Here is a 26,270-nt window from a genome sequence, read left to right as displayed (position 1 = left end):
GTTTACTCCTGATTTAACTCTGTCCTTTTCCATAATAATGCTAAAACTAACTGAATTGTGGTCACTATCCCCAATATGGTCACCCACTGTCACTTCACCCACTTGCCCATCTTCATTTCCCAGGACTAAATCTAGAATTGCATCCCCTCTTGTTGGGCTTGTCACTTACTGGCTAAAAAAGTTCTCCTGGACACCGATCAAGAATTTTGAGCCCTCTGTGCCCCTCACACTGTTTGAATCTCAGTTGATGTTAGGGTAGTTGAAGTCCCCTACTATTGCCCTCTTATTTTTGCACTCGGAAATTTGCCTACATATTTGTTCTTCTATCTCCCTTTCACTATTCGGGGGTCTATAGTACACTCCTAGTAGTGTGACTGCCCCTTTTTTATTTCTTAGCTCAACCCATATGGCCTCGATTAATGATCTATTTAGTATATCATCCCTTCTCACAACTGTAATTGATTCTTTAATCAATAATGCTAACCCCCCTCCTTTTTTATCACCTACTCTATCCTGCCTGAAAACTCTATATCCAGGGATATTGAGCTGCCAATTATCCCCCTCTTTCAGCCAGGTTTCCGTTATAGCAATGATATCATGCTGCCATGTGTCTCTCTGTGCCCTTAGCTCATCTGCTTTGTTTGTAATATTCCTTGCATTGAAGTATATACCCTTTAACCCCGTCAAATTCCTGTGCTGAACACTATTTAACCTTTGCTTCTTTTATCTTTCTGAGTCGCTAGCTATGTCACTAACTGCTTTTCTACTTCCTGTTTCCTGGTCTGAATTTGTCCTATCTGTACCTGCCCTTTGGTTCCCATCCCCCTGCCATACTAGTTTAAACCCTCCCCAACAGAACTAGCAAATGCCCCCGAGAGGATATTGGTCCCGGTTCTGCTTGGGTGCAACCCGTCCAGCTTGTACAGGTCCCGCCCCCTCCATCCTACACCATCTCTCAAGCTACGTATTCATCTGGTCTATTCTCCTATTTCTGCTCTCGCTAGCACGTGGCACTGGGAGTAATCCTGAGATTACTACCTTAGAGGTCCTGCTTTTTAATTTATTAAAAGGGATTATTTTGTGAGATAGTGTAAAACGGGTAATAGCGAATCGAAAGCCCGCTTTATATCTCTTATTTGTTGTTTTGTCATGTTTGAATTTGATCCTGGAGGTTTTAGAAAGGGCTGATTCTAGTGCTGTTGCCTCACTGTTGGATAAATTCTGAACCAGAACACCAAGATCTGTTAGAATCAGCAACTTAAGATCTATAGGAATTAATGGGAACAAAGATCTTTATATGTGGCCCCTGAGGCTCCATGTTACACAGATACATGGACACCTCTAGATTAAGGAACATTAGTGAACTGTTATTAAAAAAGATGAATCTTGATTGTGAAGAGCTCGTTAAGGTCACTAGACACAATCATGAAGAAGGATTAAAAAGTGAGTATTTCCAGACCTGGAATTAGTGAGTTAAATGAAGAATCATCACAACAATGCAGGCCAAGGTGAGTGTGCCCAGGAAGGGCAGAGGGTATAACAACAAGAAGAAGAAGAAGAAGAAGAAGAAGCATTTATACAGCGCCTTCAATGTAGTAAAATGTCCCAAGGCGTTTCACTGGAGCATTATCAAACAAAATTTGATACCGAGCCACACAAGAAGATATTAGGACAGGTGACCAAATACTTGGTCAAAGAGGTAGATTTTAAGGAGCGTCTTAAAGGAGGAGAGTGAGGTAGAGAGGCGGAGAGGTTTAGGGGGGGAATTCCAGAGTTTAGGGCCTAGGCAGCTGAAGGCACGGCTGCCAGTGGTGGAGCAATTAAAATCAGGGATGCACAAGAGACAAGAATTGGAGGAGCGCAGAGATCTCGGAGGAGATTACAAAGATAGGGAGGGGACAGGCCGTGGAGGGATTTGAAAACAAGGATGAGAATTTTAAAATCGAGGCATTCCCGTACCGGGAGCCAGTGTAGGTCAGTGACCACAGGGGTGATGGCTAAACAGCACTTGGTGCAAGTTAGGATATGGACAGCAGAGTTTTGGATGAGCTCAACTTTATGGAGGATGGAAGATGGGAGGCCGGCCAGGGAAGCATTGGAATAGCCAAGTCTAGAAGTAACAAAGGCATGGATGAGGGTTTCAGCAGCCGGCTCACGATACTGGCAGCCATGCCAGTTACTACAAGTTTTATTATATTTTTATCCAGTGAATGGCTGGTTGACATTTGGACAAACAGTAATAATGATGCTTATAGTAAAATGCAAAGTTTCTGTACCATTATCCCCATCTTGAAGAGGAAATCCATTCAAGTACAATGTGATATTTGGCTCTGGATATGCTTTTCGTGAGATACAAGTGGCATTCTGAATAAAATAACAATTGGTTTATTTATGGTAAAAAAAACATACATTCAAAATATACAGAATAGCGACGATTGGAGGTACTTTGCCATCTTTTTGAGATGTAATAGAGATTTTAAATATTCCAACAGAATAATTTGCTACAGCATTTCATTCCCACAGATAGTCTGACAAACGTATCGCTCGGAGTAGAATTTCAATTTGCATTACGTGATGACATTTCCTATAGGGGTCCCTGTTGTCAAGTTTAATTAGCATTAAACAGAATTCTTTGTGATAGAGCTTGTGTACAAAGTAATAAACTTTAAACACTAACAAATTTTCAAATCTTCCTAAAGATCCTGAGTTAGTAAAGGCCAATGAACCTTGACAAATAATTTTCACATGTTAAGAAAGGGTATATAACCCTAAAATATTGAGGCTGCTGATCCATCAACATAGACAATATCGTCATGTAAATAACCTCAACATTAAGTTCCTTTCACTACTAGAGAGCTGCCTTGAAAAGTCAACTGCTGACATGTAATGTTAGGTTCACAAGACAGTGCTTGGTGGTCAAGACACAGGGCAGTAACATTGCAGCAACCTTGGAGAGATATGTTGAGAGGTGAGAGGAATGGGTTAAGAAGAAAGCAATTGCCCAGTTGAATTGATCATTATTTTTCTATTTGTGGTGAGCTGCTGCTGCAGTGTATATGTGTGTGTACATGTGTGTGTGTATGTCTGTATACGTGTGTGTGTTTAGAGAAAACCCTGGATCTTTCTGATTAACAAAGCTTCCACAAAGTTATAAAACACAATATTTGTTATTAAGCACAGGCTCCAGCAATGGAGCGTAATCGCAATGCACATAAATGCAAACTGTGGGAAGGCTTAAAAAGTATGAAAGCAGCAGGATTTTATTACTGGAGAAGATTACAGTACTTGCCAGGTGTAGCTTATTCAGACCAAAATACTCTAATTCCTCATGAATTTGTGGAATCGTTGGTTCAGCTGAAAGATGAAAGTTCCAAAAATTATATTTTCAAAGAGATTTGTCGCTGTCTTATACAACGTAGAAATAATCTATAATTCCACACATCAAACATGAATATTGTCATGGCAACATCTTAACAACAGGCAAATGTCAAGTGTCAATTTATTCTTAGTTCCTTTAAAAGACACCACTTACAGTATCCTGTGTGTGGGATCAGAGTTTGGAGGAAGCTGCTTCGGAAAATTAACACCCAGTGATGCAGATAGATTGAACACCTTGCGAAGCTGCATTTATACCACAGTTGCCAGTGCCAACATGGTTCAGTGGTGGAGCTTTTGCCTCTGAGGCAGAAGGTTAAGGGCTTAAACCCCACTCCAGAATTTAAGCATATCATCTAGGTTGACACTTCGGTGCAGTACTGAGGGAGTGTTGGACTGTCAGAACGCTGGGGGTAACTTTAACCCCCAAGAATGGGAGCAGGTGGGAGGTACAAATAATAGCTTTTTGGAGTGGGATCAGCTGGGTTTAGCCCAGGCAGGTTTGTATGCATGTGCACAATTGACACCAGGAAGTCCCGCCCCCACTTAAAGCCGGGGGGGGGCGGCGATACTTAAAGGGGCAATGTACCTCATTGAAATATTTGAAGTACTTAATTCTTTGTGTATTGGAAAATTTAAATGAACCTTACCTGTTCGGGTTTCCCATCACTTCCGATTCACGTCAGGTGAAAGAAGGCAGAAGGGCCAGATCCATGAGGTGAATGCCTTTATTGTACTGCTTGTGGGCCCGGAGAAGCAGGAGTGCTTCTTCCAAGCCCACCAAGCTCACCTAGTTGACAGGACCCCTGCGATCAGCTGACCACACCCCCCCACCCTAATGATGGACCCCCACCCTCCCAGATGGTGCCCCCTAACCTACCTTTGGCTCTTCACCCAACCTCCAGCGACATCTGATCTGCCCCGGCATCAGCCCCTCTGATCTCCACCTCCCAATCCTCCGGATCTTCTCTCCACCCCACCAATCTCCTCCCCGGCCCCCAATGTTGTCCCGGCCCCCCGATCTTCTCCACAGCCCTCCAATGTCCTCCCCAGTACCCCAATCTTCTTTCCAACCCGCCAATCCTCCTCCCAGCCCTGGGATTTGCTCCCCAGCCTCCTGATCTTCTCTCCGGCCCATTCAATCTCCTTTCAGCCCGTCCGATGTCCTCCCCGCCCCCTCCCATCTTCTCCTTGACCCCCCGATCTTCTCCCCGACCCCCCAATCTTCTCCCAGCCATCTAATATTCTCCCTGACCCATCGAATCTTCTCCCGGCCCATCTGATCTTCTCCCCGGCCCATGAGCCCTCCCTCCCCCCCTCCGATCCCTGTTTGCGGCCTGCTACCGCAGACCTTCCTGCCCAACAGCCTGTCAATCAAGCTGGCTGCAGAGTGCGAAGCCCGGAAGTAAAATTTGTTGACCTCATTAAGGTCGTGATCCCACCGCCAACTTACCTTCTGGGTTTCGCACCCGAAAATGTTCCCCCTACTCCCTTCCCAACTCGAGGTCAAAATCAAGCCCTCTGTCTTTCAGAAGAAAGGTTAAACTGAGGCTGTTTGCCTGCTCAATTGGACATAAAAGATTCCATGGCACTATTCAAAGAAGAGCAGGGAAATCTCCCATTGTCCTGGCCAACATTTATCCCTCAACCAACTCTAAAACTTCGATCATGATCTTATCATAACTGAGTTCATTCCTGTCCTCACCTGGAGGGAGATTTTTGTATTCATTGACTAGATGGTTATTTGGTGGAGAAGATCACCCACCCTTTATGAAACCCGGCTGATTTTTCATTCCATTGAAATTAATGAAATGAAAATCAGGAGGGTTCTATAACAGGTGGGTGAAAATCTATCCCTGATGTCCACAAGTGGACTTTCCAGCAGGAGTCGCTGGATAGGGATCAGGAGCACCAACCCTGTCTAATCTTTCCTCTCCTTAGTCTAGGCAGTGAGGTTAATTGTAGTGCCCCTTCCACTTGCTCCTCCCTCAGCTGTGATCAGATAACTCAATAGAGAACAGGAATTGAAACTGGGTTTGGTTAATGGACAGAAAACAGAGAGTAGGGATAAACGGGTAATTTTCAGGTTGGCAGGCTGTAACTAGTGGGGTGGCTGCAAGGATCAGTGCTTGGGCCTCAGCTTTTGACAATCTTATATGAAGGGACCGAATGTAATGCATCCAAGTTTGCTGATGATACAAAACTAGGTGGAAAAGTAAGCTGTGAGGAGGACACAAAGAGTCTGCAAAGGGATATAGACAGGTTAAGTGAGTGGGTAATAAGGTGGCAGATGGCAATAATGTGGGGAAATGTGAGGTTATTCACTTTGGTGGGAAGAATAGAAAAATAGAATATTTTTTAAATGGTGAGGAACTATTAAAGGTTGGTATTCAGAGAGATTTGGGTGTCCTCGTGCAAGAAACACAGAAAGTTAGCATGTAGGTACAGCAGGCAATTAGGAAGGTAAGTGCTATGTTGAACTTTATTGCAAGGGGGTTGAAGTAAAAGAGTAAGGAAGTCCTGCTACAATTGTACAGGGCTTTGGTGAGACCACACCTGGAGTAGTGTGCACAGTTTTGGCCTCCTTATCTAAGGAAGAATATACTTGCCTTAGAGGCAGTATAACAAAGGTTCACTAGATTTGATTCACAGAATCATAGAATTATAGAAAGTTACAGCATGGAAGGAGGCCATTCGGCCCATCAAGTCCATGCCGGCTCTATGGAAGAGTAATCCAGCTCGTCCCAATGCACCGCCCTTTCCCTGTAGCCCTGCAGACTTTTTCCCTTCAAGAACTTATCCAATTCCCTTTTGAAAACCATAATTGAATCTGCCTCTACCACACCCTCAGGTAGCGCATTCCAGATCATAACCACTCGCTGTGTAAAAAAGTTTTTCCTCATGTCGCCTTTGGATCTTTTGCCAATCACCTTAAATCTAAGAACTCTGGTTCTTGACCGTTCCACCAATGGGAACAGTTTCTCTCTATCTATTCTGTCTAGACCCTTCATGATTTTGAATACCTCTATCAAATCTCCTCTCAACCTTCTCTGCTCTAAGGAGAACAACCCCAGCTTCTCCAGTCTATCCACATAACTGAAGTCCATCATCCCTGGAACCATTCTAGTAAATCTCTTCTGTACCCTCTCTAAGGCCTTCATATCCTTCTGAAATTGCCTTGCCCAGAATTTGGCACAATATTCCAGTTATGGCCAAACCAGTGTTCTATAAAGGTTCATCATAACTTCCTTGCTTTTGTACTCTATGCCTCTATTTATAAAGCCCAGGAACCCGTATCTTTTTTAACCGCTTCCTCGACCTGTCCTGGCACTTTCAAAGATTTGTGCACATATAGCCCCAGGTCTCTCTGTTGCTGCACCCCCTTTAGAATTTACAATTTAGTTTATATTGCCTCTCCTCGTTCTTCCTACCAAAATGTAACACTTCACACTTCTTTGCGTTAAATTTAATATGCCACGTGTTCGCCCATTCCACTAGCCTATCTATGTCCTCTTGAAGTCTATCTCTATCCTCCTCACTGTTCACTACACTTCCAAGTTTTGTGTCATCTGCAAATTTTGAAATTGTGCACTTTACACCCAAGTCCAAGTCATTAATATATATCAAGAAAAGCAGTGGTCCTAGAACCGACCCCTGGGAACACCACTGTACACCTCCCTCCAGTCCGAAAAGTAACCGTTCACCACTACTCTCTGTTTCCTGTCACTTAGTCAATTTCGTATCCATGCTGCCACTGCCCCTTTTATTCCATGGGCTTCAACTTTGATGACAAGCCTATTATGTGGCACTTTATCAAATGCCTTGTGTAAGTCCATATACACCACATCAACCGCACTGCCCTCATCAACCCTTTCTGTGACCTCATCAAAAAACTCAATCAAGTTAGTTAAACACAATTTGCCTTTAACAAATCTGTGCTTCTTTCCTTAATTAATCCACACTTGTTCAAGTGACTGTTAATTTTGTTCCGGATTATCGTTTCTAAAAGTTTCCCAACCTCCGTGGTAAAACTGACTGGCTTGTAGTTGCTGGGTTTATTCTTACACCCTTTTTTGAACAAGAGTGTAACATTTACAATTTACCAGTCCTCTGACACCACCCCCGTATCGACGGATGTTTGGAAGATTATGGCCAGAACCTCCACAATTTCCACCCTTACTTCCCTCAGCAACCTAGGATGCATCCCATCCGAACCAGTTGACTTATCTACTTTAAGTACAGCAGCCTTTCTGGTACCTCCTCTTTATCAATTTTTAGCCCATCCAGTATCTCAGCTACCTCTTCTTCTACTGTGAATTTGGCAGCACCTTCTTCCTTGGTAAAGACAGATGCAAAGTATTCATTTAGTACCTCAGCCATGCCCTCTGCCTCCATGCGTAGATTTCCTCTTTGGTCCCTAATCGGTCCCACCCCTCCTCTTACTACCTGTTTACTGTTTATATGCTATAGAAGACTTTTAGATTCCCTTTTATGTTAGCCATCAGTCTATTCGCATGCTCTCTCTTTGCCCCTCTTATTTCCTTTTTCACTTCCCCTCTGAACTTTCTATATTCCTGGGATGAGAGGGTTGTCCTATGATGAGAGATTGGGTAGAATGGGCCTATACTCTCTCGAGTTTAGAAGAATGCGAGATGATCTCATTGAAACAAACAAGATTCTTAGGGGGCTTGACAGGGTAGATGCTGAGATGTTGTTTCCCTTGGCTGGACGGTCCAGAACTAGGGGTCATAGCCTCAGGATAAGGGGTCGGACATTTAAGACTGAGATGAGGAATTTCTTCACTCAGAGGGTTGAGAATCTTTGGTATCCTCTGCCCCAGAGGGCAGTGAATGCTGAATCGTTGAATGTATTCAAAGCTGAGATCGATAGATTTTTGGACTCTAGGGGAATCAAGGGATTTGGAGATCGAGCAGGAAAGTGGAGTTGAGGTCAAAGATCAGCCATGATCTTAATGAATGGCGGAGCAGGCTCAAGGAGCCGTATGGCCTACTCCTGCTCTTATTTCTTATGTACTTAGGTTTCCTGCTTCATGTGTCTCAATGGACAGTGAACTCACCAACTGTGTGATTGAAGTTATTGGACAGTGTGCCTTTAATTGCATTGAGAAAGCTAAGTGTCCCTGTGCACAAATGTCAGAAGAAGATAAATTTTAAAAAAAATATTCCTCAGGATGTGGTCATCACTGGCAAGGCCAGCATTTATTGTTCATTCCTAGTTGCCCTGAGTTTGATTCAACTGAATGGCTTGCTAGGCAACTTCAGAGGCAATTAAGAGTCAACCACGTTGGTGTGGGACTGGAGTCACACATGCGCCAGACCAGGTAAGGGCAGCAGATTTCCTTTTCTAAAGCCCATTAGTGAACCAGTCAGCTTTTTATGACAATCCGACAGCTACATGGTCACTTTTACTGATAGCAGCTTTTTATTTCCAGATTTCTTAAACTGAATTCAAACTGCCATGGTGGAACTTGAACTCATGTTCTCTGGATTACTAGTTCAGTGACATACACCACCGTACCCAGTAATTTTTGTTACTGGGGTCAAGTCTTGCTCAACAAGAGCACAGCGAGGAGGATTGGGCATGGAGGTTAGTGCACCTGATTTGCGGTGCTCCCGTTTTTCCAGTTAATCCTGAAAAATCGGGAATGCCATGAATCACGTGTACTGATCTCAACACTCAATTCCATCAAGCAAGATTCCAGGAGCAGAGTCATCGAAAATGTCTCCTAAGGGCTACACAACGGCAAACTAGTCCCAAAACACCATCATTAAGTCACAAATATGTTTTCTGAATCAATTTCAAACTCAGTAATAGATCACTTACCATTGCAATATTTTTAATACATTTTCAAATATTTTATTTCACACAGGACTTACCAAATACATTGACTTTAGTTGTGATGTTGGTCCCTGAGCCGTGCGATGTCACCACCTGACAGATGAAATCGCCATCATCCACTGCCAGGATAGAATTAATATACAAACTATAGTTCATTCCCAGGTGGATTCTATCTTTGTATTGGCTGGAATTATTGATTTCAGATACAAGACTATTTGCATGTATAAGTTTCTCTAAAATTCCATTCTTTTTCTATTAAAATAGAGAAGAAAAATATACAAGAGTTAAATCAAATTTGTTCTGTTAACTATCAGAAAAATCATTATCCTTCACTAAGGATTTTGTAATTTTCCTATGCAAAATGAAAGCACATCAATACTAATACACCAGACCCTTTCCATAATGTGGCCTTTTGGAGTCAAGCAACACATAGATTATACTCCTTTTGACTTGTAGTAGTCATCATCCTATGAGTGAAAATCAAGACACCTGTCCCTTTAAAGACAAATGGGATGGAGCCACATGATCTTTCCTTTCACACTACTTCTACATGGACAATGTATTCCTTCTAACCATGTCAGTATGATGTCATCTTTCGACCCATCACCTTAAAATTGGCAGTGGGATCAGTGCTTGTTAAAATAAGCATTTATAAGAGCAGCAATCTTGTGGGAATATATTTGCCTCAAGTTCTCCTCCAGACCACACCCCATCCTGACTTGGCTGTTCCTTCATTGTCACTGGTTCATTATCCTGGAATTCCCTACCTAACACCATCATGAGAACACCATCACCACATGGACTTCAGCACTTCAAGGAGAAGGCCCACCAGCATAGCCCAGTATTGCCAGCATAGCCCAGTATTGCCAGCATAGCCCAGTATTGCCAGCATAGCCCAGTATTGCCAGCATAGCCCACTCCCAAGAACAAAAAAGGTAAATTAAACAATGGTTTTTAATTTTTTTCTAACTCCAATATCTATAACATATGACTATTTAAAATTTACAATCACCTCAATTACCCCTGTAAATGAAGGTAAGCTAATCCACAGGGAAGGAGTCAACAATTGGTCATGAGACTGGTTTCTAAGTTTATTGCATAAGTCAGAAAATTCTGAGAAAGCTGCCAAGGAATTCACTGCCCAAGGGATAAAAAACATTAACTGTCTAGGAGCTCCTGAAAGTACGTCTTGATCTGAGTCATTTCATGGGGTAAATGATGGACAAACACATGACTCATAGGATAGGACATCATAGTGTTACACTGAACCATACAGATCAGGAAGTTTAATCCTTATGCTAAATTAGCTGATTTTAGCCAGGACAGTGGTGGGAGCACATCAATACTCTGCCATTTGTGTGTTCTTTTCAAGGAAAGGTAATTGTATAGTTCTGTCACATAAATGCTCCTAACGCTATTTTTACAGGGATTCCCTCTTACGGCTGATGAGCAGGAGAACCTTCAAGGAAATTCATCGCCCCCACCAAGTACTGCTGTGTGTTCCTGAGAAGAGTCTCTTGAGTTTGGATCAAAGTGATTGCAGTTGTCATAATAAGTTATCCTGTCTGAGTTATTATGCTGTTAAACCTGGAAGGTTCATCTTTGCATATGAGGGGTCTCAAACCCTGTCCTCAGATAAGCCATAAGGGATGATTCTTATAACTAGGGTCAATTGAGGCTACATGGAGTGAGCCTTTGGTAGGTTGAGAGCACATTTGGTCAGGAGGGACCCTGATCTTAGGGAGTGCAGGCCCTGATATCGGCCTAGACCCCCAAGTTGGCCTCACTTCAACCAAGTATCAGGGAGGGGCACCTGGGGAGACCAGGCATACCTCCACTGACATGACTGTGTTTCCCAACTGAGGACTGGAGTGTGAAAACTCCCGACTTAGAAAGTCTCTGCTGCCAGGCCAGCACCCCCTTCCCCCTCTTATGTCAATACTCTTATAGGGATGGTCAGAACTCCACTCCCACAAAGCCATAGAGGAATTGGCAATGTAGGGCTGGGACCCGGTGTATCCAAGTTCTGGCTGTGTTTTGTGGCTGCTCTGTTGGATTCCAGCCAAAATTACTGCAAGAGTCCACCGGAACGCTTGCAGATTTTTGGTCCATGACTTATTCCATGATGATGGACAATGTAAAGTGTTTATGCGGCAAATTTTCCTGTTATTGCACCTGGGGCTGTTAGATCACCTGAGTGAAGCGAAAACAGGAAAATCAAGTAGAGAAGCATGCATGTTGGTAATGAAGCCTGCCTGACTTCCTGTCCAAATTCCCCACCTGATTTTCCGGTATTCATCACACCCAGGTGATGCAATAACCGCAGGAGCTTGAACAGAAAAATCTGCCCCTATATGTCTGTTAATGTCCTTTAAAATAGGATGTGAATTTTTTGAAGCCCTATTTTAAATCAGATTTATGTATGAAGCAATGCTTAATTTGTTGGATGAAAGTTTCCAAAACTATTTTTTGACATGTAATAAGCTACAAGCTGGAGCTTTGAGACACTAGAGGAGCACTCTCAAAAACTGTCGGTCAGGACAGATCATGAAGTTCTAAGCTTTGAGTTGAAGTGGAGATAGATGAAATTTATAGCACAGTATCAAGAACTTTGATCATCAGATTGACAAATACTTAAATTAAATAAGAAGTTGTTCTAAGGGTAATTAACCCATTTCGGAGATTCTATTTTCATTTATGTTATATGTATACAAGTATCATATACGTTCAATACATGCCGATTATTATGAGTAATGTTTCAGCGACTTTAGTCTGTAGTTTGTGTGATAATATCCATTATTTTAAAGTGAACTTTATTATTTTACAGTGAACTAAAACTGCAACATTCACTTGTCATGGAGCAGATGTGATGCAACTGGTTAACTGGTTATGGCAGCAGAAGAAAATCAACTGAACATTGCAGTCCAGAGGCATCCAGAATGAGGAAGGTCAGTTGATGATGTCATGGTCTCCTAAAAAGTCAGACATACCTCCATGGTGGTTGGAGTATAATGATCAAAGCATGTAGAAACTTTGCAAATAGGAACAGAGTCATGGACTGAATCCAAAGAGCATCCAGACCAAAAATAATTGGATCATAAAGCAGTATAGATCCAAAGAGTTATTTGATTTGAATAATCATGAATTAAAATTTGCACTAATAATGTTGCTTGTACTCCTGAGTTTACAAGACCACCTTTCCGTACGAGCATAATCTTTTTCATTTTCTCTCTCAGAAAGTGTGTCAACTTAGTGTGAATTAATGATAAATGATGAGATGCTTTATACCATGGATGAGCTTCCAACAGAAACTGGTTTCAGACAAGCCAAACTGGTTTTAGTAAAGAACCTTCTAGTTGATGGAGAGATCCCACCATATGGGCTAGAATAAGCTGAACAGCCCATCCCCCACTGAATAATATCTAGCGATACAAAAGGAAATCAATTTCCCCTATTTAGCTTTAGAGCATTATAGTCTGATTTAATTCATATCTTTTATTTTCAAATTCCAGATACTTCATATCTCAGGAAATGCCAGCTATTTTTCCTTCGTGTACAAGACAAATGGTGCCAGTGAAATGTAAAAGTCAGGTGGGGAACAACCACTTTACGCGTGACAGAGCCAAAGTTGGCCTGTCATTGAAGGTCACATAATGAAAAAGTAAATCAATATTACAGAAATCTTTAATTCTTTAAGCAGTCAAGTATATTTTTAACACTTAAAGGAAATTTACCAATTGTGCGCTCCTGGCACAGAGCTTTGCCCAGAGGGTGCATGTGCTGGGGGTTGAGGGTGGGGGAGGGAATTGTGCACACAGTGCCCAAGATTTTCTGTCTATTAATATTAATTAATGGACTGCATGCACGCCATTTCCCACAATGCACTCCCATGGCAATGCACTGGGACAAGCAGCAGAAAATTTACCATTTCCATGTGCACCTTTTAAATGGCTTTAAATTGGTTCGTCTGGCTTTGTACCAATTTTTATGTAACAGTACTCCAATGTTCTCTTGTAAATTTATGAACATATTGAATTAGTCAGAGACATTTATCCTGGAGTCTGTCTACTGCTGGTGCCTGTACTGGATCTGAACCAATAGCCTTGAGTGATATCAAAGGGCCACTTCTACACCAGATACCCTTGTCGCCTTGTTTTAATATAAGCACCGTACACATTTAATGTACAGTCAACCACTGTTCGTCAACCCAGCTCGTACAGTTACTGGAGCCATTACATGAAACAGTTAAAGCAGAACAAAGCAGGGAGCATTGGCAATGTAACTAAAAACACAATGTAACATTTATTCAATACTATGTATGGTTGAGAATTGATAAGAGCAGTTACATACTGTAAACCACTCCAATGTAAAACCTTGCTTGGCAGCAGCAGTGGGGCCACAGGGGATTAGTATTGTGCTGTTCAGCATTACTTCAAGTACGATTGGTGATTCCACTGCATCCTCCTGTAAATCAGCTGAGGGAAAATCCACAATTAATAAGTGTGCAGAAATGACTTTAAAAACAAAACTGTAACTATGGTAAAAATGTACATTTGCTCAGTTTATTAAACATTCAACCAAAAACCTGAAACACTGAGCTTTTCAAAGCAACTTCACTACACTTTTCATTAAAGAAGATTATTATGTTTATTTGTGTGTGTACATGTGCATGCAACTGAGCATTTGTGTGTGCAACATGCATGTATATGTATGTGTGCACGTGTGTGTGTGCATGTGCGTATATGTGCTTGCACGCAGTGTGGGGGGATGGAGTTTTGCATTGATCATCCTGTTGGCAGTGAAGTATTTTTCCACTAGTTGCACCTAGTATCAGCATCAAAAACGACAAGGCACAGAGTCAAGCTTCCTTACTCTCTCCCAACCATGAACCCTGAACTCAACCTTAATGGAGCTCTCCCCTTCCAACACCATTGTGATTTTTTCTATATCTCACATCAGCCACACTTGTGCTGGGTAGTTGTAAATTACTGTCCTTTTTATGCTGTGAGTTTACATCCATGAGGAGCTGATTGGAGGATACCCCAACTCGTCCTCACTTTCATCCCATCAACCTGCATTGGATTCAAACCCAGCTATCTGCTTGCTCAGAAAAAACTTTGATTACTTAATTTTTAAAAAATGAACTCGTGACTGTTTTCTGTGAGATTGTCCCTGAAAACTTAAGACATTTTAGCAATTAAAAGCATGAGCCCAGTGCAATTATTTTCATTTCTTTCTTTGTCAAAGGAATATGTACCAATATTTTCATTGTTAAACCCACTGAACAAAGCTGAAGTTGACTTTCAGAATTAAATCACTTTTTTTAATGTAATTGGCTCCCCAGTGGAATGGTTCATTGGGTAACTGCTCTGCGCGTTGTGATTGCTAACAGTTGGCACTGCTGGACAGGGCAGGCAGGTGGACATCAGGTGACAACAGCAACAGGCTCGACTGTGATGTTTCCCGCAGTCAAACTTGCTGCTGACCTTCTCTGCCTACGTCCAAATGTGAAATATGTGCACTTGGGGTAGGTACCAGTGGATGACTGCTGCCTGTGGAACTTTACCCTGGCTTAAGTTATCACCTTCAGAGAAGAAAATGTGAGACCTTAGGTTTTAATGGACGGATGAAGGCTCATTTGGCCTATTTCATCTCTACTTATCTTTGAGGGGAGAAAACATTTTTTTTAAAAATTGTGAGTTCCTTATTATAGCAAGTATTTGTTGTGGCTATCTTGATCAATTTGAAAAGCTATATAGATTATTAAAAATCCTGTGTATGCACAAAATTTCTGTTGTCATCATTTTGGGACGTTTTTATGTCAACATTTAATATTGAAACTGCCTATGTAAACATTTAGAATGGTAATCCTGTATGTAAACAGTTCCTTGTAACAATATAGTTGTAGGCTGTCTCCACTAGGTAGCTCTGCGGAGTCAGTTTCTGAAATCTTTCTTCCAACTCCATCGCCATCTTGAATGTTAAAACAATTTATATTCATCAACTGACAGTGAGCAACGTCACAGGCAATTTACTACTATACATACAACATGTAGAATATGTGGGCAGGTTTTCATCTTACTGCATTTGGGCAAAAAGAATCAACTGGGTGCAACATACAGGGGAAGATGGGGAGGGAAGGATCACATGCCTGTAATGCAGCCCATCTGACTTTCCACACATTTAAATTAATGGACAGAAAATCAGGCTGGCTTAATTATTGATGTGTCAGTTTCTGAATTCTTACTTCAAATTGTGTTGCTATCTTGTATATTTAAAACAACTTACATTCATGGCACACAACATAATTTACTAGTTATACATTATTTGTACCAAGCTAAAGTTGTGGTGCAATATATTGAGGTGCCAGTTTATGGGAAAATGGGAGCAAAGTACAGGTGCAGCATTACTGTAAAATTTCAGTTCTGTTCAAGATCTCAGCCAAACAATCAGGAGTAGTGCTGATCAGAGATCAGAGGGAACAAAAAAAACTCATGTTATTCATGTTATCGGTGCAGCTCTCACACGTTTCTTCGAGCTGATTATAGAGGGATATTGGCAATGGGCCGGGGGTACATTGCCCACCTCTGCCCCCAGTGCAGTCCCTCACACATTGAAACCTTCATGGGCACCTTCATCACCTCCGGACTCAACGGGGGTGATTTTAAACCCCAAGAATGGGTGGGTTGGAAGTTGAAAATAGTTGTTTTTTTGGGTCGCAACCGCAAAATTTTCCGACTTTGCATTCCCAGTGGGAAGCCTGTACTTTTACGCACCAACATTAAACCCGGAAATAAGCAGTCGTGACCCAAAAAACAACTATTTTCAACTCCCACCTGCCCCCAACCCACCCGTTCTTGGGGTTTAAAATCACCCCCTAAAACTCCACTGTTCTTCTACTAGCCTTGCATCCTTCACCCTCCATAAATGCCAATGTATTCAAAACTCAGCTTCACGCATCCTGTCCCGCACCAAATCCTACTCACCCATCACCTCTGTCCTCACTAACCTACGTTGGCTTCCCTCCCACCAATGCGCTAAATTTAAAATCCTCTTCCTTGTCTTTAAATCCCTCCGTGCCCAACTCCCCCCGCGTCCTCACCCTAATCTCTGCAATACACCTCGCGCCCTATATCCCCTGAACACTCCATTTCTCTAACCCAGGTCTTTTGGGCATCACCCCTCCCTTAACCCCACTGTTGACAATAGGACTACAGTGGGGTTATTCCCCTAAGCCTCTCCATCTTTCCACCTCCCTTTCCTCCTTTAAAAACCCTCTCATGTAATCCAAGACTAATCCCATTGTCTTGCTCTCTCCCCATAGATGCAACTGCACATATTCGAGCAACACTCTCCATTAAAAAAAATTCTCCGAAACTCTCTCCTTTAAACAACTTTAAATTTATGACCCCTTATCATTGACTCCTCAATTGGAGGAACTAATCTTTTCCTATTTGCTCTATCAAAACGCTTCATAAATTTACAAACCTCTACTAAATCACCTCTTGGTCTTCTCTACTCCAGTGAAAACTGTCCTTGTAACTATAATTTCCCATCCTTGAAATAGTTATTTAAATTAGCTGACCGTGAAAAATAGCCAGAAGTCAGCTTGATTTGATCCGAGTGAACACTGAACTCTTATTGATCCAGTTCCTCAGCCCTGCGCAATGACTGGATTACCTAGCTGCTGATGAACTACAAAATAGTTACAAGAGATCCTGTCAAGAGGAAAGTAGTTTATAATAGGAATGTTTCTGGGAAAACCAGTACCTTAAGTGGTCCCTCAGATGTTACCATCTCCCCAGGGGCTTTCTTTAATTGACATTTCGGTCCACAAATGTTCAGGGATTGTTTTTTAACAAACTTTCTATCAGAGACTACTTGACATAAGATGAATATGTCACCATTGTTTGTACTGATATTTTGTCTTGGATATGGTAGTGTAGTGGTTATGGTACTAGACTAGCAACCCAGAGAAGTTCAAATCCCACTATGGCAATCGTGAAATTGAATTCAACAAATCTGGTAAGTTGTGGACTGGCACCACAAAGTCACCATGAAAGCTGCTGGACTGTTGTAAAAACCCAATTGCTTCACTACTGTCCTTCTAGGAAGGGAACCTGCCACCCTTACCTGGTGTGGCCTACATGTATGTTAAATCTCCTGACACTACACGGTTAACTTTTAATGCAAACAATTGCTTATTTATAGACATGAAGGCAGGTGGGCAGGTGATGGGGTAGAGCGCGCTCTCTGTGCACCTATTCTTGCTGGCAGGCCGGAACCATTTAGAGATCTGGGCCTCAATTTCCATTCTGCTGGTGAGCAGTGTGCGCCAAACGGCGCCCTGCTGCAGCTCACCGGTTCCGGGAGGGAAGGAAATTGGCCAGCTCCCACGCTGAGCCAGCCAATAGTGGGATTGGGGAGGTGATCCTGGGGGGGATGTGGGCTTCAGATGGCTGGCAGCAGCCCAGATTTTTTTTTTGTGGGCTCAGGAGGAGCACTGCAGCTCCTTCTGGCCCCACCAAAAAAATTAAATATTTCTTTGGCCGGTTTGTGAGTGGCCCTCTTGAATTTCAAATTTGCAATTGGGCTCCTGTGTACATTGTAGGACTGCGATTTGCATAATTTTAATGAGACTCCCATCTGATCCATGCAGGCAGCTGGGCAGCCCTTGTAAAGGCCCTGGACAAAATGGCTACAGGCAGGACCTGAGCGGGATCATGGCAGTAATTGCGGCAGTCAGATTTTATGGCTGCTACTGCCCCTTTTCTGCTCGACGGACCGAGTTAAAATCATCCCTATTGTTTCAAGTTAAATAAACTGACATTTTCTGGCACAAGAAGGAACATATGGAACTCAGTTATAATGAAAATTCTACTTTCACGGGTCACTTTCCACATGTCTGAATAGAAAGACACTCCTGATTTAATGACACAGCTACTTTCCTAAAGTGGAAAATTTGAGTGTTCATTTCCTATTGTTTATCCCATAAGCAACAATGAAAACCACCTAATCAATCAGCAGAAACCTGCTTCAACTCAATACACATAATTTTGTCTCTGTTCCAGCCAAATTAATTACAATGCTAATAAAATTTGATTGCTTAGACAAGACTATCCATGTTTGAAACTGAAGATCAGCAATTATCTGCTGACAAACCGCTGCTGCTCTTTGTTCCTTTTCATTACAATTTCCGCACCATAAAATTCTTACTCTAATTTACTTTTCCATTTCACTGTTTGAACCATAATTTCTCTTCACTTTGTAAACGTTGTTCAAGATCTGATTTCTCTGTCTGGCTGTCATTCAATGTCTGACATCAAACAAAACTCTTGAGATGAAGAACGTTCTTCATCGCAGGCAAAATTTAATTATCTACATGGCCCATACATAGTGTACCAATTTACAGTGACTGAGCAGATAGACAATCATGAATAGCCACAATTCCTCACAGAGAAAATTTCCAGCCTTGTTCATGTCTTTGAGGCGAGATGCAGATTGGTTAGTTAATGTGGCGTCTGGAATGATAGGCTTAAGTTGTATAAAGCCATCTTATGATCAGAGATGAGGTTGAACATATTTGCGCTTTAAATTTCCTGTCGCAGCTTCGTGATGTCACAGCTGCCGCTGCAGAGAAGCCTTAGGCTCGGTGACATCACCACCTCGTTTCAGGGTGACTGGAACAGGAACGGCTGGTTGCCTGGAGTCTGGAGAGGAGATAGGGAAACAGAGCTGGGAGAGATGCCGGGCTAGGGTGAACAGACACTAGAGGTGAGATGCAGAAAAATTTTTTTACACAGCACCTTGTTATGCTCGGGAATGTGCTGCTTGAAAGGGTGATAAAAGCAGTTTCAATAATAACATTCAAAAGGGAATTGAATAAATAGTTGAAGGGGAAAAATTTACAGGGATAAAGGGAAAGGACAGGGGAGTGGTACTAATTGGATAGCTTGTTCAAAGAATTGGCACAGGCACGATGGGCCGAATGGCCTCCTTTAATGCTGTATCATTCAATGATCCTATGACGAATGAGGGCGAGGAAAATCCGCCCCATTGTTTCATCTCACAATCTATCAAACCTCAATCAATATTCTTGAAATTCAGAAAAATAATTAATGTTGCACATTATTTGTATTGAACAATCTTTTGCATGAATGTAAAGTCTACACTGAGAAGTAATAGTTAGTTATATAAATTGAGGGCCTTACCTTTATCGATAACAGTGAGAATGATTGACACCTTTAGGCTTCCATTTGGAAAAGTGACTAATGAACACGTATATGTTCCAGAGTCAGATGCTTGTACGTTCGTGATACGAATGTTTCCTGTTCCATTGTTTGGTGACTTGGATTCAAACTCAACAGACTCCATAGAGCGACTGATGCCTAAAAAGCGATTAGCAAGTATAACCATGCCTGAGTGATCTCCGATTTCTTTGCTCCATTGAATCTGCACAACTGAAGTACTTTTTCCTCCTGACAGGCTGCATTTTAAAGTGATATTCTCACCAGGTGATGCAGTAACGTTTGGATCATGATTAATGCTGAGTCCTTGGAAAGCTAAAAGAACAAAAGATATAAGTACAGAATCAAAGAAGCTGCAATAACCAAGATCTCTATAGAAGCAGGTTCTTTTTGATTGGGTTGAAACATCATGAACAATTGTTTGTCACATGAAAAGATCAGAGTCTAATAGAGTCAGTTTGCAATCATTATGGAAAAAGAGTCAGTGTAACTCTGAAAGCTACTAATGCTTCCTACAGCTTGGTCCAAAGAAGTGTATCCTCCTGCCCTAATATGACTGACAATACTGAAACAAAGACACTATAACATCAAACCATTTGCAGAAAGATGCATTCCATTACCTGCAATGAATCTGAAAGAAGTTACTTCTTTGAATTGAGGACTTGGACAGAGAAAAAAAAAAATCCAAAATTTTGTGCCGGTGCAATGAAACATTAGGGGTGAATTTTAACTCCAACTGCCTGGCGGAAACCAGGAGTCAAAATGAAAGTGGAGCACTTGCTGTTTTTGCCCTGCGGCCTTTTCTACGCTGCTGTTTTCCTGAACGGTTGAAGTGGCCATCTAACTCAGGTATTTGTCTCGTAAATATATAGGAATTGGGGTCCTGATAGATAGAACCCCAAAGCCATTTTAATGGCGACTGAGTGGGGCGTCCTCTGTGAACATTCACTCAGTGGAAGTAGTCAGAGCAGAAGTGGAGGCCCCGAAAGTTAAGTACGAAACTTATCTTCTCCACAGCCCACAAAGAAAGTTTGGGCTGCTGCCACCCTAGGTTACCCCCCTTCCATGTTTGAAAAACCCTCCCGCCCCCTATAACTTACCTGAATGCTGGCCAGGCGGCTCAGATATTAGCCAGCCAGAAGCCAGTCAGCTGCCTCTGGATGCCTGTTTTGGGCAGGATGCTCATTTGCTGCATTTAAATGAGGCCCACCCATAAAATAAACCAAGCCTCTCACAGCACCTTTTGGGCAGTTGGTTCGCATATTCCACCGGCTTACATACATACGGAAATGGCTGACAGGAAAAGACCAACTGGTCCATGTAGCCTGTCCCATATAGTTATGATGCCTCCTCTGCACACTTTCCAAAACCTCAATGTCCTCTACCATGTGAGGAGACCAAAATTGGGGCACAGCATTCTAAATGAAGCCTAACAAAGGTCTTGTACAAGGACAAAATTGTATGCTTTATTTTATGGTGAATTGTCCTGTGAGCACAACCTAGAACCCTGTTTGCTTTATTTATAGCTACATGGCATTGGTCTTGAGAGAGAGATGCACCATAACACCCAGATCATTTTCTTTCACCACTGGGTTCAATTATGTTCCTTGTAGGGTGAATGTATATTTAGCATTAGACCTGTCCACGTGCAGAACACTACATTTTTCTAACTTAAACATAATTTGCCAAACACGGGCCCATTTCCCCAACAAATTGAGGTTTGCTTTCAATAGTTGAACATCCTCTACAGTCCTAACTCTCGCACATATTGCAGTATTGTCCACAAGTTGCAAAACATTCCCCCGAGCACCTACATCGAGGTCATTAATGAAAATAGTAAATGACATAGGTCCTAACACCGATCCCTAAAGGACATCACTGTAACCAGTGGTAAGCAGATCCAAATCCATTCACAACAATTTTCTGCCTACAGATATTCAGCCAATTTTCAATCCAGCAGAGCAGAGTACCACTATTTCCAAAAGATTCTATCTTGCAGAGAAGCCTCTTGTGAGGTACCTTCACAAAGCCACCTGAAAGTCCAGGTAGACAATATCTACTGGGTTACCCTCATCTACTAACCTGGTGACTTCTTCAAAAAATTCAATCAAATTCGTAAGATGTGACTTTCTTTTCCAGAAGCTGTGTTGAATGTCCCTGACAACACTTTCTCTATCTAAGTGGTCATACAGGTGTGTTTCTAAAGGGCCTATAGTTACCCAATTGTGTCTTATCACCCTTTTTTAAAATTGGAACGTTTGCATCCTTCCAGTTTGAGGGAAAAATCCCCAACTCTAGTGAGCTATTAATAGGAGCACGTGTAGGCCATTCAGCCCTTCGAGCCTACTCCGCCATTCAATATGATCATGGCTGATCTTCTATCTCAATACCATATTCCCGCTCTCTCCCCATATCTCTTGTGCCTTTTGTGTCTAGAAATCTATCTTAAATATATTCAGTGACTTGGCCGTCACAGCCTTCTGTGGTAGAGAATTCCACAGGTTCACCACCCCCTGAGTGAAGAAATTTTTCCTCATCTCAGTCCTAAATGTCCTACCCCGTATCCTGAGACTGTGACCCCTCATTCTGGACCCCCCAGTCAGGGGAAACATCCTCCCTGCATCCAAAGTGTCCGGCCCTGTCAGAATTTTATATGTTTCAATGAGATCCCCTCTCATTCTTCTAAACTCGAGTGAATACAGGCTGAGTCGACCCAATCTCTCCTCATACGACAGTCCTTCCCATCCCAGGAATCAGTCTGGTGAACCTTCACTGCCACCGCCCCCCCCCTCTATGGCAAGTATATCCTTTATTAGGTAAAGAGACCAAAACTGCACACAATACTCCAGGTGTGGTCTCACCAAGGCCCTGTATAACTGCAATAAGACATCCTTGCTCCTGTACTCAAATCCTCTTGCAATGAAGGCCAACATACCATTTGTCTTCCTAACTGCTTGCTGCACCTGCATGTTTACTTTCAGTGACTGGTGTACAAGGACACCCAGGTCCCTTTGTACATCAACATTTCCCAATCTATCACCATTTAAATAATACTCTGCCTTTCTGTTTTTCCTTCCGAAGTGGATAACTTCATATTTATCCACATTATACTGCATCTGCCATGTATTTGCCCACTCACTCAACCTGTCTAAATCGCCTTGAAGCCTTTTTGCATCCTCCTCACAACTCACGATCCCACCTAGTTTTGTGTTGTCAGTAAACTTAGAAATATTACATTTGGTTCTCTCATCCGAATCATTGATATATATTGTGAATAGCTGGGGCCCAAGCACTGATCCCTGCGGTACCCCACTCGTTACTGCCTGCCACCCTGAAAAAGACCCATTTATTCCTACTCTCTGATTCCTGTCAGTTAACCAATTTTCAATCCATGCCAGTCTATTACCGCCAATCCTATTTGATTTAATTTTGCACACTAATCTCTTGTGTGGGACTTTATCAAAAGACCTTCTGAAAATCCAAATAAACCACATCCACAGGTTCTCCCTTATTTATTCTACCAATTACATCCTCAAAAACTCCAGTAGGTTTGTCAAACATGATTTCCCTTTCATAAATCGATGTTAACTTTGTTTAATCCCGTTGATATTTTCTAAGTGTCCTATTATCACATCCTTTATAATAGACTCTAGCATTTTCCCTACTGCTGATGTTAGGCTAACCAGTCCATATTCCCTGCTTTCTCTCTCTCTCCTTTTTTTAAATAGTGGGGTTACATTTGCCACCCTCCAATCTGCAGGAACTGTTCCATAATCTATAGAATTTTGGAAGATGACAACTAATGCATCCATTATTTCCATGGCTACCTCTTTTAGTACTCTGGGATGCAGATTATCAGGTCCTGGGGATTTATCGACTTTCAGTCCCATAAGGGCAAGGAGCTCACATAGCTCCTGTCTCATTTCTTTAAGAGCCCTCGGGTGGATATCATCTGGGCTGGCAGCCTGTTCTATTTTAAGGTTCCATATTCTGTTTAAGAATTTTAATACTAACATTTTTACTGTTAACAGCACCGTTTAATGCTGTCAGTTGAACTTTGACTTCAAGAGTAAAGAGACCAAAAGGTAACCTGTGTTTGGAGGCGAAAGATGTTGGTATGGTTCTTAATGAATACTTTGCGTCTGTCTTCACTAAAGAGAGGGATGATGCAAACATTATAGTTAAGGAGGAGGAGTGTGAAATATTGGATGGGATAAACATAGTGGGAGAGGAAGTATTAAGTGGATTAACATAGAGTCATAGAGTCATACATCTTTGAAAGTAGATAATTTTTTTCACCCAGAGGGTGGTGGGGCAGAAACCGTCAACGTATTTAAAAAGTACTTGGATGCGCACTTGAAGTGCCGTAACCTACAAGGTTACAGACCAAGAGCTGGAAAGTAGGATTAGGTTGGATAGCTCTTATTCGGCCGGCACAGGCACATTGGGCCATACGGCTTCCTTCTGTGCTGTAACTTTCTATGATTTTGTGATTATTGAATTCTTTGAAGAAATAACAGAAAGAGTAGACAGAGGTAAAGTAGTAGATGCAATATATTTGGATTTTCAAAAAGCCTTCGATATTGTAAACTCATGACTAAGGTCAGAGCGTGTGGAGTCATGGGACAGGTAGCAGAATAGATAGCAAGTTGGCTACAAAACAGAAAACAGAGAATAGGGATTAAGGGTAGCTCCTCAGACTGGAAAAAGGTAGAATGTGGTGTTCCACAGGGATCGGTGCTGGGACCACATTATTCATAATTTACATTAACGATTTGGAATCGGGAATCCGAAGTACAATTTCAAAATTTGCGAAGGACATCAAATTGGGAGGTATAGTTAATGCAAAGGAAGAATGCAAGAGAACATTAGTAAATTTGCAGAATGGGTGGGTATTTCGCAAATTAATTTCAATATAGATAAGTGTGAGGTGGTGCATTTTGGCAGGAAGAATAAGGTGGCCACATACTACTTGGATAATAAGAGCCTAAACGGGACAGAGGAACAAAGATACACAAATCACTAAAAGTATCGATGCAGGTAATAAGGCCACAAAAAGACAAATAAAGCATTATGGTTCATTTCTAGAGGCGTATAATTGAAAAGAGAAGGCTGAGGGGTGACCTGAGAGAGGTCTTTTAGATAATGAAAGGGCTTGATAGGGAAGACGTAAAGAAAATGTTTCCACTTGTGGGGGAGTCCAAAATTAGAAGTCATCAAGAGAAAATAATCACTAATAAATCCAATAGGGAATTCAGGAGAAAATTCTTTAGCCAAAGAGTGGTAAGAATATGGAATGTGCTACCACAAGGAATAGTTGAGGCAAATATCATAGATGCATTTAAGGAGAAGCAAAGAAGCCCATGAGGGAGACAGGAATAGAAGGGCATGCTGATAGGGTTAGATGAAGTAGGGAGGGAGGAGGCTTGTGTGGAGCATAAACGTCGGCAGGGACCAGTTGGGCTGAATGGCCTGTTTTTATGCTGTAGTTTTCAATGTAACAGTGTTAGATGGAAATGAATAGCTCGCTCCAAAGACATGAGATGCAACAGGTCTGCAGTTTGTCTGCACCTTGCACATGACAGACTTGACTGTGACAGACTATGTGGTTTGGAAATTCAATGATAACTCACAGTTCTGTCAGAGGATATCAGACTCACATCCCTCACTTGGTTTTGCTTAAATTTCAGTTTTTGTTGTTCCAATTTAATTTGGATACAGCAGCAATTTTTCAAATATAAAGCTAATTATTATTAATCAATGCAGTGTGATAATTTTAAATTTAACACTGTTTTCACATATTAGCAGATTTTTAAAGTGCCCTGTTCTCCTTTTTGACGAATAGTTTCATTATGTTACAACTTAAGGCTTTCATAAAGCTGTTTTTTTTTTCTCAATGGCTTAACCTAGTCCCTTGTGAACTGCAGGCTGTACCTTTTTTATACTCCCCTCTCCCAGAGATGTGTGCCTGGAGGATTAGCAATTACAATCCTTGACTCAGTGGTAGCACTCTTGCCTCTGTGTCAGAAGGTTCAAGCCCCCCTCCTGGGACTTAAGCACATAATCTAGGGTTGCACTGTCAGAGGTGCCATCTTTTAGATGAGATATTAAACCGAGATGTTTGCCCTCTCAGGTGGACGTAAAAGATCCCATGGCACTACTTGAAGAGGAGCAGGGGAGTTCTTCTAGTGTCCTGGCCAACATGTATCCCTCAACCAACACTACGAAAACAGATTATCTGGTCATTTATCTCATAGCTGTTTGTGTGACCATGCTATGTTTCCTACATTATAACAATGACTAAACTTTAAAAGTACTTAATTGCTATTAAAGTGCTTTGGGATGACCTGAGATCTTGAAAAGTGCTGTATAAATGAAAGTTCTTTCTTTCTTAACATACTTGCTTAATTTGCCCATTGGGTTTAACAAAGTCATAGAATCATTGAATTTAACAGCATATCACACTTGTGCCAGCTCTCTGACAGAGCTATCCACTTAGTCACAGTCAATTTTTGAGAGATAAAAACAACAGAACCCATTAAGTTTTGAATTTTTCCTGACATAAATTAAGTAAATTGCCATACAATTTATGTTTATTCAAGTAGCCATGAGTTGATTTACTGTGGTTTTCCCTCCCCATTAATCTTCTCAAGGTAAAACTTTGAGCTTTTCAATTTTTTCTGACAAAATTTTAGGTAACTATTTCAAAGAATTATTTTTCCAGACAGACAGAAAGAAAAAGAGAGAGAATTTATTTGTGTGTGTGTGGTGTGGGGGGTTGCGTGTGGG

At 41.8% G+C, this 26,270-nt stretch overlaps 1 protein-coding gene across 1 annotated transcript in view; it reads right to left on the bottom strand.

Annotated features, from left to right (window-relative positions):
• The window catches only part of LOC137323068 (T-cell surface protein tactile-like), a 166,899-nt gene that overhangs the window by 82,887 nt on the left and 57,742 nt on the right, over positions 1-26,270 (bottom strand). The window contains exons 2-6 of the mRNA XM_067986469.1: positions 19,446-19,796; positions 13,585-13,709; positions 9,273-9,486; positions 3,290-3,354; positions 2,277-2,364 (exon numbers count right to left, since the gene is read on the bottom strand). Of these exons, the coding sequence (XP_067842570.1) occupies positions 2,277-2,364; positions 3,290-3,354; positions 9,273-9,486; positions 13,585-13,709; positions 19,446-19,796 (843 nt within the window). The remainder of the gene's footprint in view (positions 1-2,276; positions 2,365-3,289; positions 3,355-9,272; positions 9,487-13,584; positions 13,710-19,445; positions 19,797-26,270) is intronic.

This window comes from Heptranchias perlo, chromosome 6 (assembly GCF_035084215.1).
Source record: "Heptranchias perlo isolate sHepPer1 chromosome 6, sHepPer1.hap1, whole genome shotgun sequence".
NCBI classification, from domain to species: domain Eukaryota; kingdom Metazoa; phylum Chordata; class Chondrichthyes; order Hexanchiformes; family Hexanchidae; genus Heptranchias; species Heptranchias perlo.
The sequence above is the reverse complement of the archived record's forward strand: the minus strand, read 5'-3'. Positions and strand labels throughout refer to the sequence as shown.